This window comes from Oncorhynchus mykiss, chromosome 13, assembly GCF_057628025.1.
Source record: "Oncorhynchus mykiss isolate SJ-2025 chromosome 13, ASM5762802v1, whole genome shotgun sequence".
Taxonomy (NCBI): Eukaryota; Metazoa; Chordata; class Actinopteri; order Salmoniformes; family Salmonidae; genus Oncorhynchus; species Oncorhynchus mykiss.
The window spans coordinates 68,209,611-68,227,924 of record NC_143034.1 but is presented as its reverse complement, the minus strand read 5'-3'; the positions used below and the strand labels follow the sequence as shown (position 1 = coordinate 68,227,924).

Below are 18,314 nucleotides of genomic sequence, written 5' to 3'. Positions count from 1 at the left end.
TCCAGCCCTGGGTGTAATCACCTCATCTCCAGCCCTGGGTGTAATCACCTCATCTCCAGCCCTGGGTGTAATCACCTCATCTCCAGCCCTGGCTCTAATCACCTCATCTCCAGCCCTGGGTCTAAGGGCCTAGCTTCATAATCGCCTTCTCCATTATCCTTCTCCTCATCTCCTTCTCCCAAACTTAGCAAAGTGTTTTATCTACCCAGCCCTGGGTTGTGTTGATTAATCTTCAAACTGAAGAAAACACACAAAAAATTTACCAAAAATCTCCTCCTGCCTAGTTCCAGTTCAAAAACATCATTACATAACAATGTGAAATTAGATTCTCTTTTACATGTTGAGGACCACACTGAAATAAAGGCACAGTCCCATAATGGTAAAGCTACAAGGGGCTTTCTTTTTCTGTAAAAACATGTTCAACCACTTGATGTCTCAGTCTCAATTCGCTCTCAACTCCTTGGCCCAAGCCTTCTATGTATAGGGACCTGAAGAGTCTGGACAGTATAAGCAGTGTAGTGGAGGAGCTTTCACTGTGTTGCTTCCACTCTATAGATCTGCAGACATCATATTGTTACAGCCAAGGGGAGGGGTAGGGATCGAATTGGGACTGGGTGGACAGGTTGCATTTAAGACCTTGCCTTGTTCAGGTGTTTGATCTTGACTCCTGAGACCAGTCCGGCTGGCTCCTCCTCGATGAACTCTCCCTTCAGAGCCTTCTCCACGTCTTCCTCTTCCTTCACCATGGCCATGCGGGGGCTGCTGCACCAGTAGGACGGCTGGAGAGAAAGGGAATGGGAGAAAGAAAATAAGTGGAATGCTTCTCTTTCCTCAGCTCGTACCCTTATGGTCAGTATCAGAAAGATACCTCTATCATAGGTATTGTCTATGGAGTAAACATTAACCTAGTCAGGGATGGGCAACTCCAGTCCTCAACACAGCTGATGAAACTAAAACCATTCTAAACTGAAGACCATGATTAGTTGATTATTGGAGTCAGGTGTGTTAGCAGGGGCTTTGGAAAACATTCAGTGAGATCCAAACTAAGGTCAATGACAATGCATCCAAAAAGCCACCCGATACGGCTGCTAATGGGGAAGTCATTGAGTTGTTACATAACCTGTCTGCTCCTTATCAAGACACTACACCAGCGTTTCCCACACTCGATCCTCAGGACCCCAAGGGCTCCACGTTTTGGTTTTTGCCCTAACACTACACAGCCAATTCAAATGATCAAAGCTAGACTATTATTATTTGAATCAGTTGTGTATTGTTAGGGCAAAAACCAAAACGTGCACCCCTTAGGGTCCTGAGGACAGAGTTCGGGAAACCATGCACCACATACACACACCAAACTAAATCAACAAAACGGCCCTCTTGAAGGAGAACAACAGCTATGACTGTAAATAAAGGTCGGGATGAGGAAGTGGGTGGGCTGTTTTATGCTTAATTAATTAGCTATCCATCCCATGCTCGTTAATCATTAAGGATATAAATTACAATAATGTAAACGTCTATGGAATTGTTAACTGAGTAGGGAGGGAGTAAGCACTACTGCAGTACTGCTGAACTCACAAAATGAATTTCCATGGAAATGGACAATACAAGCATTGTATTGTTGTCTACAGTTTGTAATTTCCCTGTCTCTCTCTATCAAGCCAACGCACGCCGACTAAGACTAATTGTTCATTACTGGATACTAGAGGTCAACCGATTAATCGGAATGGCCGATTAATTAGGTCCGATTTCAAGTTTTCACAACAATCGGAAATCGGTAATTTTGGACTCCGATATTGCAGTTTTTTTTTGTTACACCTTTATTTAATCTTTATTTAACTAGGCAAGTCAGTTAAGAACAAATGGGTTAACTGCCTTGTTCAGGAGCAGAACGACACATTTTTACCTTGTCAGCTCAGGGGATCCAATCTTGCAACCTTACGGTTAACTAGTCCAACGCCCTAACCACCTGCCTCACGAGGAGCCCGCCTGTTACGCGAATGCAGGAAGAAGCCAAGGTAAGTTGCTAGCTAGCATTAAACTTAAATCAGTCATAATCACTAGTTATAACTACACATGGTTGGTGATATTACTAGTTTATCTAGCGTGTACTGCGTTGCATATAATCAATGCAGTGGGCATTCGCGAAAAAGGACTGTCGTTGCTCCAATGTGTACCTAACCACCAATTCCTTTCTTAAAATCAATACACATTAGTATATATTTTTAAACCTGCATATTTAGCTAAAATAAATCCAGGTTAGCAGGCAATATTAACCAGGTGAAATTGTGTCACTTCTCTTGCGTTCATTGCACGCAGAGTCAGGGTATATGCAACAGTTTGGGCAGCCTGGCTCATTGCGAACTAATTTGCCAGAATTATGACATAACATTGAAGGTTGTGCAATGTAACAGGAATATTTAGACTGATGGATGCCACCCGTTGGATAAAATACGGAACTGTTCAGTCTTGTTTTCGAGATGATAGTTTCCGGATTTGACCATATTAAATGACCTAGGGCTCACATTTCTGTGTGTTATTATGTTATAATTAAGTCTATGATTTGATAGAGCAGTCTGACTGAGCGATGGTAGGCACCAGAAGGCTCATAAGCATTCATTTAAACAGCACTTTCGTGCGTTTTGCCAGCAGCTCTGCTGTTTATGACTTCAAGCCTATCAACTCCCAAGATTAGGCTGGTTTAACGATGTGAAATGGCTAGCTAGTTAGCGGGGTGAGCGCTAATAGCGTTTCAAACATCACTCGCTCTGAGACTTGGAGTAGTTATTCCCCTTGCTCTGCATGGGTAACGCTGCTTCGAGGGTGGCTGTTGTCGATATGTTCCTGGTTCGAGCCCAGGTAGGAGCGAGGGACAGAAGCTATACTGTTACACTGGCAATACTAAAGTGCCTATAAGAACATCCAATAGTCAAAGGTACATGAAATCCAAATCGTATAGAGAGAAATAGTCCTATAATTCCTATAATAACTACAACCTAAAACTTCTTACCTGGGAATATTGAAGACTCATGTTAAAAGGAACCACCAGCTTTCATATGTTCTCATGTTCTGAGCAAGGAACTGAAACGTTAGCTTTCTTACATGGCACACATTGCACTTTTACTTTCTTCTCCAACACTTTGTTTTTTCAGGATTTAAACCAAATTGAACATGTTTCATTATTTACTTGAGGCTAAATGGATTTCATTGATGTATTATATTAAGTTAAAATAAGTGTTCATTCAGTATTGTTGTAATTGTCATTATTACAAATAAATCCCCCCCAAAAATTTGTCCGATTAATTGGTATCGACTTTTTTTGGTCCTCCAATAATCGGTATCAGCGTTGAAAAATCATAAATCGGTCGACCTCTACTGGATACCACGTCAGCAAATTAAATACATGTTTCCCTTCCAGCACAGATTCAATGAAAATGTGATCATCTTAGTCTATCTTACTGGGAGTCAATCTAAGTCCTCCTAGTCTGACATATTTAATGCTAAATGGATATTAAGAACATTTCCCTCTCCTCTCTCCTCCCCCTCTGCTCTAACCCTAACCCTAGTGGACCTTAAAGGAACCATCAGACATCTGTCTAACTCTAGTGGACCTTAAAGGATCCATCAAAGACATCTGTCTAACTCTAGTGGACCTTAAAGGAACCATCAAAGACATCTCTGTAACCCTAGTGGACCTGAAAGGATCCATCAGACATCTGTCTAACCCTAGTGGACCTTAAAGGAACCATCAGACATCTGTCTAAGCCTAATGCAAGGGTTCTCAAACTTTAAGGGGCTGAGGACCCCTATCGTGGTATAAAATTCATCAGGGACCCACCGTCTTCCATTGCAAAACATTTTGCTATTGTGTGCCCTAATGAACATGTTTGGGTTTCCAGTCCAGGAAACACAGCCAGCCTCACTCTCACTGTCTGACACAACATATACTTCCTGATATTTCTTGCAAATAAAAATAATTAGTCATTCTGCATTTCTCTCAGAATAGGGGTCAACGGGCAAATCTCTAACGCGCATGTGTCAAACTCATTCCACAGAGTGCCGAGTGTCTGCAGGTTTTTACTCCTCCTTTGAACTTGAACAGTAAGTCATTTCCACGCGTTTGTTTAGGGCTTTATTTTTTTTTTTAAACCTGCAGACACTCAGCTCTCCATGAAATGAGTTGGACACCCCTGCTCTAATAGATTTCTCCCCTGGGAACACTGACTTCATGGACACACACACACACCTTATCTCCCCCCCACACCACCACCCAGACCCAACCTACACCCACTCCTACGTACCAGTAGGAAGAAGTAGCAGGGCAGAGGGACTCCGTACTCCCCTGGGAACACAGCCTCCACGTACCAGGCCACCAGGCCATAGAGCAGGGCATCCAGCAGCAGCAGCCCCAGCACCTGGGCCAGGGAGAAGTCATCGTCCACCGTCACCGACTCAAACAGGTTACACCACTGGATCCCCGTGCCTGAGGGAAGGGGGGGATGGACGGGAGGAGAGAGAGGGAGTAAAGTTGGGTAGAGACATTTGAAATCGATTGTGAAGACTCATAATTGGAGTGTTGGTATTTAAACAGAACATTGGTATGAAGGCATTGGTGGGAGTGTGTGTGCGTCTCTCTGTGTGAGTCTCATGAGAACATGGCTCACCTTTGCCCTCAAACATGCCTAGTAGCTGCGCTCCCATGGCCATGGCCACATTGGAGATGAGGCAGGCAGACACCTTCTGGGCGTGGCTAAGCAGGTCGTAGCGAGGCCATAGGAACACATACGGCAGGTAGGACAGGAAGTAGATGAAGCCGCCCGCCGCCGCCGCCACATTGGCTGGAGAGAGAGAGAGACGGAGTGTGTTTGAGAAAGATTATAGCAGTCAGACTGCAAAGAATCACTGATCTACAAATCCCCTTGGATCCCAAATAACTTGTCATTAGTGATTTTGTAGATGGCCTTGCTCAAACTGATCTCCTTAAACACGCTGAGAGGGAAAGGTCTGGAGGGGGGAAAACAGTTGTCACAACGTGGCCCTTTGGGGTGTATATCGTGGATCCCCCCCTCTCGCTCTCCCACCACAAGTTATGACTTTACGAAAGGTCATAAATTCCTGGCAGAGATTCTCTCCCCTGGTCATGCAGAAAGAGGGGGGAAATAAAGAGCTTCTCTTGGTTCAACTCCTATTCCCAAAAATTGGAGGATTAAACAATATTTATATTTTTGTGGGAATGGTCCGTGGGTATTTAAAGAACAATCCTGTCAGAGTTGTTTTATTTTGTGACATTAGGAAGGATGGTAGCACAGAATAATGGTAGTTTTGGAAGAGTACGTTTCTCAGTTATTCATTTTCTACCTGAATGTTGTGTACAATATATGATTGAATATGAAACTACTTGTGAGAAGATGTAATGTCATGTTGGCCTTCTAAACGAGATACTTGTTTAGCTATCAAAACAAAATCAAATCAAATTTATTTAGAAAGCCCTTCTTTACATCAGCTGATATCTCAAAGGGCTGTACAGAAACCCAGCCTAAAACCCCAAACAGCAAGCAATGCAGGTGTAGAAGCACGGTGGCTAGGAAAAACTCCCTAGAAAGAAACCTAGAGAGGAACCAGGCTATGAGGGGTGGCCAGTCCTCTTCTGGCTGTGCCAGGTGGAGATTATAACAGAACATGGCCAAGATGTTCAAATGTTCATAGATGACCAGCAGGGACAAATAATAATAATCACAGTAGTTGTTGAGGGTGCAACAAGTCAGCACCTCAGGAATAAAATGTCAGTTGGCTTTTCATAGCCAATCATTCAGAGTGTCTCTACCGCTCCTGCTGTCTCTAGAGAGTTGAAAACAGCAGGTCTGGGACAGGTAACATGTCCGGTGAACAGGTCAGGGTTCCATAGCCGCAGGCAGAACAGTTGAACAGTTTAGTTAAAGTTTTAACTAGTCAGTGGCCACACCCCAGTGAGCCCAGACATCAGGCGTCATAGAACCGCCCCTTTTCCCAGAGTATAAAACCCACTTCCTACAAAATATACATTAAGTCAGAACGCCGGGACATAGTCTCCACGTTGGAATGGCTACAATTCTATAGACCATACAGCTGTAGTTTTAGTTATATGGCTGGAAATGGTTCAACTCTGAGACTTTCGATCACTACAGAATAAGAGTAAATCTTAGACGCATAATTACTAGTCTGCAGCTAGAAATGACGTAAGTCTAGAATGAGAATACTGACTCCCGCCAAAGCATCTATGAGAACATCTCCGAATGGTACTCTGAAGTATCCATTCTAACCACCTACAACCACGAAGGACATGGTGACTTCTGGGGAAGTTAAACAGAGACTCGCTGATGAACTGACTCTCTAGCAGACAGACAGGCGATTCCAACAACAATGACATAGGGGCATAAATATATACATTGCAATCATTCTCGAATGAGCGGACATTCATGTGCAAAGGATTAGCATTTCAGTGAATATAATTATCCACTGTGTGTAGTGAATCTCCACCCCTTTCCTTTGTTTACCAAGCCATCATATTGGCTTTGTCCGCTAGGGACTTTTTCTTTGTATCATATAGTAACCCAAATATCTACTGTTTGTTTGTTATGTAATTCTGTGTGATTATTTAGTTAGTAAATAAATAATTAAGCCAAATTTTTTTTTTTTTTTATATATATATATATATATATATATATATATATATATATATATATATATATATATATATATATATATATATATATATATATATATATATATATATATATATATATATATATATATATATATATATATATATATATATATGGATATATATATATATATATATATATTGCTGATTCCTGACTTAGGGTTAGTGCAGATATCCAAGGGTTTGCGACATTCAGTAATGAGAACTGATGAGGTAATAATAACAATTAATTAATAGAAGACTAATTGATCACATATTCAAATATCTGAAGAGTTATATTTGAAAATCAACATTTTCTGTGGTGCCACGACTTCCTTGTTAATTAATAATTAAACCTAGAGAACTGATTTGTTATAAATCACTTCACATGTAATGATACGGTGTAGATGCAAAATGGATACCAAATACAAAAGACAGTCTCTGGACAATGCTCAACACGTCAGTCAATGACGGCCTGTTCAGGGGCAGAACGACAGATTTGTACCTTGTCAGCTCGGGGGTTTGAACTTGCAACCTTCCGGTTACTAGTCCAACACTCTAACCACTAGGCTGCCCTGCCGCCCCGGCAACAAAGTAACATAACAAAGTATGTTGTACTTGTGGATTTTATAGTTCCTGTCACACTAGTCGTCCTTGTGAAAGGCAACATATCTCGGCACACACACACCTTGATGAACCGATGTACACAAAGAGGTGTGAGAAGCATGATGGATGTGATGACGGGAACACAAGGTGTGAATGAACACTTCTCTTCAGCTTCACCGACATCCAGGCAATTACTCTAATGACCCCATAGGCACAGCCTTGAGAAGGTCTGTATACGAATGGTTTGCATGCTTAGAAAAGTCTGTATGATAATTGTCTACACCGATAGGACTCTCGAAAACGTAGGGAGAGCTATAGTCACAATGCATGGTTCCACTGCAACATCAGTGTTTTATAAAGCAACTGTCACTGTGTTGTTGTTGACTGGTCAGCTTCTACAGAACCTTCAGACAGGACAGTAAAGGAAGAGAGAAATGGGTGGAGAAATAGAGGAGAGAAACAGAGGAGACGCATTGTGCAAGAGAAATACCTCAATACGTTTCTCTTTCTCTCTATTCTTCCTGTGAAATGACTAGGGCCCTGTGAAAAGCCACTTGCGGCTGACAATGTGCTGCTTTAGGCCTGAATGGAGCGTACGTACATAGAAACTACTAAGTTTCCATTATCTGTTCCTTTGAAGAACGAGAGAGACAGAGAGAGATGACATTCCTTTATGAGAAGACCAACAAAAAGAGGGCAGATGAGTGTGTGCAGCTCAACCCATGTGAACACAGACAAAGAGCGCAGAGAGAGAGAGAGCGCAGAGCGAGAGAGCGTAAGAGCACCGAGAGAGAGAGAGCCGAGAGCGCAGAGAGAGAGAGAGAGCGCCGAGAGAGAGAGAGAGAGCGCCGAGAGAGAGAGAGAGAGAGAGCGCCGAGAGAGAGAGAGAGAGCGCCGAGAGAGAGAGAGAGAGCGCCGAGAGAGAGAGAGAGAGCGCCGAGAGAGCGCCGAGAGAGCGCCGAGAGAGCGCCGAGAGAGAGCGCCGAGAGAGAGCGCCGAGAACGAGAGCGCCGAGAACGAGAGAGAGAGAGAGCGCCGAGAACGAGAGCGCCGAGAACAAGAGAGAGAGAGAGCGCAGAGAGAGAGAGCGCCGAGAGAGAGAGAGCGACGAGAGAGAGAGAGCGCCGAGAGAGAGACAGCGCCGAGAGAGAGAGAGCGCCGAGAGAGAGAGAGAGCGCCGAGAGAGAGAGAGAGCGCCGAGAGAGAGAGAGAGCGCCGAGAGAGAGAGAGAGCGCCGAGAGAGAGAGAGAGCGCCGAGAGAGAGAGAGAGCGCCGAGAGAGAGAGAGAGCGCCGAGAGAGAGAGAGAGCGCCGAGAGAGAGAGAGAGCGCCGAGAGAGAGAGAGAGCGCCGAGAGAGAGAGAGAGCGCCGAGAGAGAGAGAGAGAGCGCCGAGAGAGAGAGAGAGCGCCGAGAGAGAGAGAGAGCGCCGAGAGAGAGAGAGAGCGCCGAGAGAGAGAGAGAGCGCCGAGAGAGAGAGAGAGCGCCGAGAGAGAGAGAGAGCGCCGAGAGAGCGAGAGAGCACCGAGAGAGCGCCGAGAGAGAGAGAGAGCGCCGAGAGAGAGAGAGAGAGCGCCGAGAGAGAGAGAGAGAGCGCCGAGAGAGAGAGAGAGCGCCGAGAGAGAGCGCCGAGAGAGAGCGAGAGCGCATCGAGAGAGAGCGAGAGCGCATCGAGAGAGAGCGCCGAGAGAGAGAGAGAAAACGCAGAGAGAAAGAGAGCGCCGACAGAGAGCGAGAGCGCCAACAGAGAGAGAGCGCATCAAGAGAGAGAGAGAGCGCATCAAGAGAGAGAGAGAGCGCATCAAGAGAGAGAGAGAGCGCATCAAGAGAGAGAGAGAGCATCAAGAGAGAGAGAGAGCGCATCAAGAGAGCGAGCGAGAACGCCGAGAGAGAGAGTGCGAGCGAGAACGCCGAGAGAGAGAGTGCGAGCGAGAACGCAGAGAGAGAGAGTGCGAGCGAGAACGCAGAGAGAGAGAGTGCGAGCGAGAACGCAGAGAGAGAGAGTGCGAGCGAGAACGCAGAGAGAGAGCGAGCGAGAGCGAGAACGCCGAGAGAGAGTGAGCGAGCGTGCCGAGAGAGCGAGAACGCCGAGAGAGCGAGCGAGAGCGCCAAGAGAGAGAGCGAGCGAGAGCGCCAAGAGAGAGAGAGAGAGCGAGATCGAGCGCGCCGAGAGAGAGAGAGAGAGCGAGAGCGCCGAGAGAGAGCGCCGAGAGCGAGAGAGCGAGAGAGCGAGCGAGCGAGAGCGCAGAGAGAGAGAGAGAGCGCCGAGAGAGCGCCGAGAGAGCCGAGAGAGAGAGAGCGAGCGAGAGCGCCGAGAGAGAGAGAGAGAGCGAGTGAGAGCGGCGAGAGAGAGAGAGGGAGAGAGAGCGAGAAGAGAGAGAGAGAGAGAGCGAGCGAGAGCGGCGAGAGAGAGAGAGGGAGAGAGAGCGAGAAGAGAGAGAGAGAGCGAGCGAGCGAGAACGCCGAGAGAGAGAGAGCGAGAGAGAACGCAGAGAGAGAGAGAGAGAGAGCGAGAGAGAACGCCGAGAGAGAGAGAGAGCGAGAGAGAACGCCGAGAGAGTGAGAGCGAGAGAGAACGCCGAGAGAGAGAGCGCGAGAGAGAACGCCGAGAGAGAGAGAACGCGAGAGAGAACGCAGAGAGAGAGAGAACGCGAGAGAGAACGCAGAGAGAGAGAGAGCGAGAGAGAGAACGCAGAGAGAGAGAGAGAGAACGCCGAGAGAGAGAGAGCGAGAGAGAGAACGCCGAGAGAGAGAGAACGCAGAGAGAGAGAGAGAGAACGCAGAGAGAGAGAGAGAGAACGCAGAGAGAGAGAGAGAGAGAGAACGCCGAGAGAGAGAGAGAGAGAGAACGCCGAGAGAGAGAGAGAGAGAACGCCGAGAGAGAGAGAGAGAGAACGCCGAGAGAGAGAGAGAGAGAGAACGCAGAGAGAGAGAGAGAGAGAACGGAGAGAGAGAGAGAGAGAACGCCGAGAGAGAGAGAGAGAACGCCGAGAGAGAGAGAGAACGCCGAGAGAGAGAGAGAGAACGCAGAGAGAGAGCGAGAACGCCGAGAGAGAGAGCGAGAACGCCGAGAGAGAGAGCGAGAACGCCGAGAGAGAGAGCGAGAACGCCGAGAGAGAGAGAGAGAACGCCGAGAGAGAGAGAGAACGCCGAGAGAGAGAGAGAGAACGCAGAGAGAGAGCGAGAACGCCGAGAGAGAGAGCGAGAACGCCGAGAGAGAGAGCGAGAACGCAGAGAGAGAGAGCGAGAACGCCGAGAGAGAGAGCGAGAACGCCGAGAGAGAGAGAACGCTGAGAGCGCCGAGAGAGAGAACGCCGAGAGAGAGAGCGAGAACGCAGAGAGAGAGAGCGAGCGAGAACGCCGAGAGAGAGAGCGAGCGAGAACGCCGAGAGAGAGAGCGAGCGAGAGCGCCGAGAGAGAGAGCGAGCGAGAGCGCCGAGAGAGAGAGCGAGCGAGAGCGCCGAGAGAGAGAGCGAGCGAGAGCGCCGAGAGAGAGAGAGAGAGAGAGCGCCGAGAGAGAGAGCGAGCGAGAGCGCCGAGAGAGAGCGCCGAGAGAGAGAGAGACAGAGAGAGAGAGAACGAGCGAGAGAGAGAGAGAGCGAGAGCGCCGAGAGAGAGAGAGAGAGCGAGCGAGAGCGCCGAGAGAGAGAGAGCGAGCGAGAGCGCCGAGAGAGAGAGAGAGAGAGCGAGCGAGAGCGCCGAGAGAGAGAGAGCGAGCGAGCGAGAGAGAGAGAGAGAGCGAGCGAGAGCGCCGAGAGAGAGAGAGAGAGAGAGAGAGCGAGCGAGAGCGCCGAGAGAGAGAGAGCGAGCGCGCCGAGAGAGAGAGCGAGCGAGAGCGCCGAGAGAGAGAGAGCGAGCGCGCCGAGAGAGAGAGCGAGCGAGAGCGCCGAGAGAGAGCGCCGAGAGAGAGAGAGACAGAGAGAGAACGAGCGAGAGCGCCGAGAGAGAGAGAGAGAGAGAGCGCCGAGAGAGAGAGAGCGAGCGCGGCGAGAGAGAGAGCGAGCGAGAGCGGCGAGAGAGAGAGCGAGCGAGAGCGGCGAGAGAGAGAGAGAGCGAGCGAGAGCGCCGAGAGAGAGAGAGAGCGCGAGCGAGCGCGCGCGCCGAGAGAGAGAGAGAGCGCGAGCGAGAGAGCGAGAGAGCGAGAGCCGAGAGAGAGAGAGCCGAGAGAGAGAGCCGAGAGAGAGAGCCGAGAGAGAGAGAGAGAGAGAGAGAGAGAGAGAGCGCCGAGAGAGAGAGAGAGCCGAGAGAGAGAGAGAGAGAGAGAGAGAGAGAGCCTAGAGAGAGAGAGAGAGAGAGAGAGAGAGAGAGCCGAGAGAGAGAGAGCCGAGAGAGAGAGAGCCGAGAGAGAGCCGAGAGAGAGAGAGCCGAGAGAGAGCCGAGAGAGAGAGAGCCGAGAGAGAGAGAGAGAGAGAGAGAGAGAGAGAGAGAGAGAGCGCCGAGAGAGAGAGAGAGAGAGAGCGAGCGAGAGCGCCGAGAGAGAGAGAGAGAGAGAGAGAGAGAGAGAGAGAGAGAGAGCGAGAGAGAGAGAGAGAGAGAGCGAGCGAGCGCGCCGAGAGAGAGAGAGAGAGAGAGAGCGAGCGAGAGCGCCGAGAGACTTTTGACTTTTGGTCTTTCTTTATTGAAACATTCTCAATTCATTAAAAACTCACCCCCCCACTCCTAAAATAAAAAAATAAATAAAAAATATATCCTGTACTGCATTCATGTACCATACTCATCTTTCCATCTACCACATGATACAAATCACCATACACAAAAACCCTCTCCTACAACCGTATATCCAAAACATCTTCCCCAGCAATACAGACAGCCCCCCCAACACACCATATCTCCTCAAACATCTCCACACATTTGATCATTTTATAGAACTCAAACTCAACCCTAAGGCGCGCAGAGACCATCCCATTAAACAGTAGTAAAGGGTCTGTTATCCCCCCACCTTTAACCCTGTTCCTCCTTGTTAGCCAAATAGCTAACTTTGCCTGAGCAAACAGAAAATTCAACAAAACACATTTTTCTTTCTCCTTACTCGAATACCTGTATCCCATTATAAACATCCCAACAGCAAAAACCACCCCCAACCTGTCACACAGACATTCCAACAGAGACATTAATGGCATTAACCTGGTGCACACAGAAAACACATGAATTACAGTTTCTTTCATTTGACAGAAAGGACACCCCTGCCCAATTCCCGGATCAACCCGTGCCAACCAGCTGTTAGTGGCCAGGGCTCCATGAAGAACCCTCCACTGGAGGTCCCCTGACCTCTTTGGTACTGGGGGTTTGTAGAGCGCCCTCCATCTAAAACCCACCATACTCTCCGCCCCACATACCCCCTGCCACTGATGTGCCTTCACTCCTGCTAGGCTTCTAATGCTCCTAACCTTAACGCAGAGGTTGTAGAGGGCTTTACCTCCCACCCCCTCAAACTCCCCCAGGCTCGGAGTGTTAAAATCTAACAAGTCCTCCAGACCCCCTTGCCAGTCTCCAGTCTCTGCCATCACCTGCAGTGGCGGGAACATTGGTGGCCCCTCTCCCTTTGGCCTCTCAAACACCCCCCTTACCGGCTCAGACAGTGCCTCCTGGACCTCCTCCAGGAATCTCTCCAGCAGCCTAAGAGACGTTATTCCTGTTTGTTGCGCCAAGACCTCCGGGGTTTTCCACCCCTCCTCTCCCAGCAGTCTCAGGTCACCCAGCCTTTGTAAACCCCCTGCCATCAGTTGCCTCTGCAGGGTGGCCGACTGAACCGATCTCAAAGGGATGGCTGGGTTGTGGAAGATAGGCTCCTCCCACACCCACTGCCCAGGCTCCACACCCCCTTCTCGTGTGGGCCTTAGCAGCTGCCAGGCCCTCAGCACCGCAGAGTAAAACTCTGAGAGACCTGCTGTACTCAGCCTCTCCAGCTTCATGAGGAACAGCTGCCGGTCCAACCCTAATCCGCCAGCTCTCCTCAGCAGCGCGCATGCTGGTTCCCTCCAGCCAACATCAGTGTGGTACAGCAGTCTCTGCACCGCCTTTAGTCGGAAAGCAGCCATCCTGCTCTCCAGCTCCACCAGGCCCTGTCCTCCTTCGTGGACGGTCATGTACAAAACTGCTGCCTTCAGCCAGTGATGTCCCGACCAAAAGAAGTCCACCAGCTTGCGTTGCAGGTCTGCAAGCAGACCGGCGGGGGGGTTGAGGACAGCCAGTTTATGCCACAAGGAAGATGCCACCAGGTTGTTGATTATCAGCACCCTCCCTCTATATGACACTTGGGAAAGGAGCCACCTCCACCTGGCCAGTCTTGACACCACTGCCTGTGACAGCCCCTCCCAGTTCTTGCTGACCCACCTCTCCGAGCCCAGGTACACCCCCAACACTTTAAGCCCTTCACAACCCCACTGCAAACCCCCTGGAAGCAGAGGAGGAGCCCTATCCCCCCATGCCCCACATAACAGAGCTTTGCTCTTTCCCCAGTTTACCTTAGCTGATGAAGCTCCCTCGTACACCTTCAGACTAGTCTCTAGTTCCTGCATATCTTGCCCATCCCTGACCATCACAGAAACATCATCTGCATATGCTGAGACTGCTATTCCTGTCACCACATCCATGCCTGTCCAGCACACTCCCCGCAGTCTCCTGCGTAGCAGTTCTAAAAAAGGCTCAATGGCTAGTGTGTACAGCTGCCCAGATAGAGGGCATCCTTGTCTAATACCCCGTCTCACCCAGACTGGCCTACTGAGCCCCCTTCCCACCTTAACCATACATGACGCCCCAGCATACAACAGCTTCACACAGGTCACAAAACTCTTCCCAAACCCAAACACAGACATCACATTAAACAGATACTCATGATCCACTCTATCAAAAGCCTTCTCTTGATCTAAAGAGACCAGTCCAAAGTTCACATTAGAACCTCTCGACAAGTCCAACATGTCCCTAATCAAGAACAAGTTGTCCGTGATTGAGCGTCCCGGTACACAATATGTCTGGTCCTTGTGTATTATAGAGTCCAGATGGGACTTCAGTCTGTTAGAGAGGACCTTGGCAAAAATCTTGTAGTCCGCACAGAGTAATGCCACAGGCCTCCAGTTCTTAAGTTCACACAAGTCCCCTTTTTTGGGCAGGAGAGTCAGAGCCGCCCGACGGCAGCTCATCGGCAACTCTCCTACCCCGACGCATTCACGCAACACGCAAAATAAATCCTGTCCAATTGTTCCCCAGAATTTTTTGTAAAATTCCACTGGAAGTCCATCGACCCCAGGTGCACGACCGGGGGACATCTGGGTTACTGCCTCTGCCAGTTCATGTGACAACAGAGGAATGTCCATTTCATCCCTCTGTGCCCGAGAGAGCTTAGGGAGTCCTGCGAACAAGACCCGAGCACACATAGGATCACACATTTCTGCCCTATACAATTCAGTATAAAACTCCACAGTCCGCTCCCGCATCTCCCCCACCACAGAGGTCACCCGCCCATCAGACAGCCGTAGACAATGCATACCCTTGGCTTCACTGCTCTGTCTTTCCAAACCAAAGAAGAAGGAGCTGGGAGCATCCATCTCCTTGAGCATGGAGAACCTAGCTCTTACAAGTGCTCCCTTTGCTTTAACCTGGAAAAAACTGCCCAGGTCCCTACGTAATTCGGCTAAGTTAGCCTGGAGGCCTACATTGCCTTGCCCCACCATCTCTACCTCCATCTCACTAATACACCGCTCTAGTTCCCCCAATACTCTCCTAGCCTCTGAGGATGAGAGAGCAGTATACTGTTGACAGAAAAGCCTAATTTGCACTTTCCCCACATCCCACCATTGACTCAGAGACTCATACTCCTCTCTTCGCTGCCCCCATCTTTCCCAAAAAGTCTGGAAACCTGAGCAAAAAGTGGCATCTTGTAAGAGATTAAACATTGAACTTCCAATAAGATGCCTGCCGTGGCCCTGGTGAAATAGACAGCCGAGCCATGGTTATGTGGTGATCCGAAAACCCCACTGGGAGAATGGTAGCACCCAGTAGCCTATTGCTCTGATTCCTGGACATGTAAAAACGATCAAGTCGAGCTGCACTCACCCTAGCCCCAAAAACCTTCACCCACGTATACTGTCTTGTGTTTGGATGTTTAGTTCTCCAAACATCCACTAGGTCAAACTGATTAAAGATATCCCTTAACACTCCCACTGACACTGAATGAGGCTCTTCCCCATTTCTGTCTTTTGTAAAATCCATTGTACAGTTCCAGTCACCTCCGATCACCAGCGTCTCCTCAGGCGCTACTTGTGAGAGTTCCTGTCTAAGACTCCCAAATAGAACCCCTCTTTCTCTCCCTGTGTTAGGCGCATACACATTTATAAAGACAAAACACATGTTGTTAATTTCTGCTTTAACAACAAGCAACCTACCCCTACACACCTCCTTTGAGGAGCACATTTTTACAGCCAGACCTGGTGCAAAAAGGACTGCCACCCCTGCACTAAGATTTGTCCCATGGCTCAACACACTTGCCCCTTTCCACCAGAGCCCCCAATCAACTTCATTCACCACATCACTATGCGTCTCCTGCAGAAACAACACCTGTACTTTTTTTTGTTTTACATATTCACCCAACACACTCCTCTTTCCCGCATCTCTGGCGCCATTTATATTGAGCGAGCCTACCCGAAGAGTCTCCATAAGAAGTGGGAGAAAAGCCAGCAGAGAAATAGACCAATAGCAAAGCTCAAAAAGCCCCAGTGTCAGTAAGAAATTAAACATTTAAACAGTGTCTGAAGGTAAACCTTTACGCACTGTTGTGACCCACTTCCTCAACCTAAACCGTTTCCTGGGTGAGAGGACACCATGCCCCTCATTTCTCATAGCATGTTGTACTGATCTTACAAACTTTCTAGGATCAGGAAAAAAAGCCTCAAGATTAACTTTTTTCCCCTTAGTCTCATTCAGGAACCTTGTCAGTTCTCTCAACGTGTACTTAGACCCCTCGGGTTGACTGGCTGTCAGCTCCGGGCCAATTGAAGAGGAGTCTGAAAAAAATAACTCCTCATCCTCTTCCTCAGACTCACTTTCCTCCTCTTCTCTATCTCCCACCCTGACCACCTGCCCTTTCTCTCTGGTTAGGGCCTCACCCACAGCAACAGGCAACATTTCCATGGTGCCTTTGTCCACACCCTTTTTCTTTTTCCTCTTGACACCCTCCTCCTCCCCCCCTAATCTCTTACACTTCCCCACTATACTCTCCTCATCCACTAGAATAACCTGACTAGACGCAGTATCATCTGCACCACCCTCCATAGCATGACTAGGGCCAGCCTCAGCTACACCACCCTCCATAGCATGACTAGGCCCAGCATCATCTGCACCACCCTCCATAGCATGACTAGGGCCAGCCTCAGCTACACCACCCTCCATAGCATGACTCGGCCCAGCATTATCTGCACCACCCTCCATAGCATGACTCGGCCCAGCATCATCTGCACCACCCTCCATAGCATGTCTAGGCCCAGCCTCAGCTACCCCACCATCTCTAGCCTGACTAGACCCAGCCTCTGCTTCTCCACCATCTCTAGCCTGACTAGACCCAGCCTCCACTACCCTACCATCTCTAGCCTGACTAGACCCAGCCTCTGCTTCTCCACCATCTCTAGCCTGACTAGACCCAGCCTCATCTACACCACCATCTCTAGACTGACTAGGCCCAGCCTCTGCTATCTGCATCTCCTTACCCCCTGCATTTTGACCTCGATTTCCCCCACCTGCCGTTGTACCCTCACCTTGTCTATGGCCTTTATGTGGGCACGCAAAACTCTTGTGCCCCAAATCCCCACATTCAAAACACCGTAGACTATCTGTGCTGGCAAAACCGGCATAGAGCCCCTCCCCATGCCTCACTTTAAAATGCACATTTAGCTGTTGCTCATTATTGTTCAGAAACATAAACACTTGCCTCCTGAACGAAACAACGTGCTTAACGGCATCTGCCTGAAAACCTGCTGACAGTACACGGAAACCGCTAGCAAACTTACCAAAACGACTCAGCTCTTTCCTAATTTGATCATCCGTAATAAACGGAGGCAAATTTGCCACTACAACTCTTGTTGAAGGGGTAGAGAGAGGTGAAATTGACACCAACACATCCCTTACAAATATTCCGCTAGCAATTAGCCTACCGACCAAATTAGCCCTTTTCATGAACACAACCACAGCTTTGTTCATTCTAGAAGCAGAATGTATAAACTCAGCTCCTACCTGTTCACCGACCGCGAGCAGAACCTCCTCCACCTTAACTCCGTTCTCAGGAACACACCTGAATCCATGCTGTATCGACAGCGTCTCCTCCGCGCTAGGCTGAGAAGCCATTGCGCACACTACACCTTCCAACCCCCAGGAAAGTTACTCTGTCCTCTTCCACCCTAACTTTGAAAAAAAAAACTTTGGATACCGCTAAAAACAAATATTTCATTAACCCTCCACCATAGAAAATAACATGTAAATAAAAGAATCAAGAAAGTTAGTTAGGATAGAGCTTTCCACACCAAACACTCAAACTCCAAAAAACTCCCAGCATGCACAGAGAGAGAGAGAGAGAGCGAGCGAGTCGAGAGAGAGAGAGAGAGCGAGCGAGTCGAGAGAGCCGAGAGAGAGAGAGCGAGCGAGAGCGCCGAGAGAGAGAGAGCGAGCGAGAGCGCCGAGAGAGAGAGAGCGAGCGAGAGCGCCGAGAGAGAGAGAGAGCGAGCGAGAGCGCCGAGAGAGAGAGAGAGAGAGAGAGCGAGCGCGCCGAGAGAGAGAGAGCGAGCGAGCGCGCCGAGAGAGAGAGAGCGAGCGAGCGCGCCGAGAGAGAGAGAGCGAGCGAGCGCGCCGAGAGAGAGAGAGCGAGCGAGCGCGCCGAGAGAGAGAGAGACAACTCTGGGAAGGAAGAGGTAGTTAGAACAGGGGACTCATTGGTCCTTTGTGTGCAATGCCTGAGTCAAAGATTAATCTTAAAATAGTTATTCTGTGCCCGTCTGTTGAACAAGAGATTGGCTATCTGTATTTGCTATTCCTTCAACCTGCAATCCTTTCA

General features: G+C 49.0%; 2 protein-coding genes across 3 annotated transcripts in view; one reads left to right on the top strand and one right to left on the bottom strand.

The window, feature by feature from the left end:
- abca3b (ATP binding cassette subfamily A member 3b) overlaps positions 1 to 18,314 on the bottom strand; it is an 84,693-nt gene that overhangs the window by 31,711 nt on the left and 34,668 nt on the right. For both annotated transcript variants that reach the window (XM_090197342.1, XM_090197343.1), the window contains exons 9-11: positions 4,662 to 4,835; positions 4,299 to 4,480; positions 642 to 779 (exon numbers count right to left, since the gene is read on the bottom strand). In XM_090197342.1, the coding sequence (XP_090053468.1) occupies positions 642 to 779; positions 4,299 to 4,480; positions 4,662 to 4,835 (494 nt within the window). The remainder of the gene's footprint in view (positions 1 to 641; positions 780 to 4,298; positions 4,481 to 4,661; positions 4,836 to 18,314) is intronic.
- Positions 10,990 to 12,028, top strand: LOC149978981 (uncharacterized; the record flags this gene model as incomplete). The annotated part of the gene is made up of 3 exons (XM_090197349.1): positions 10,990 to 11,066; positions 11,164 to 11,277; positions 11,358 to 12,028. Coding segments are annotated over 3 exons (714 nt in total), but the record flags the coding sequence as incomplete, so codon positions are not given.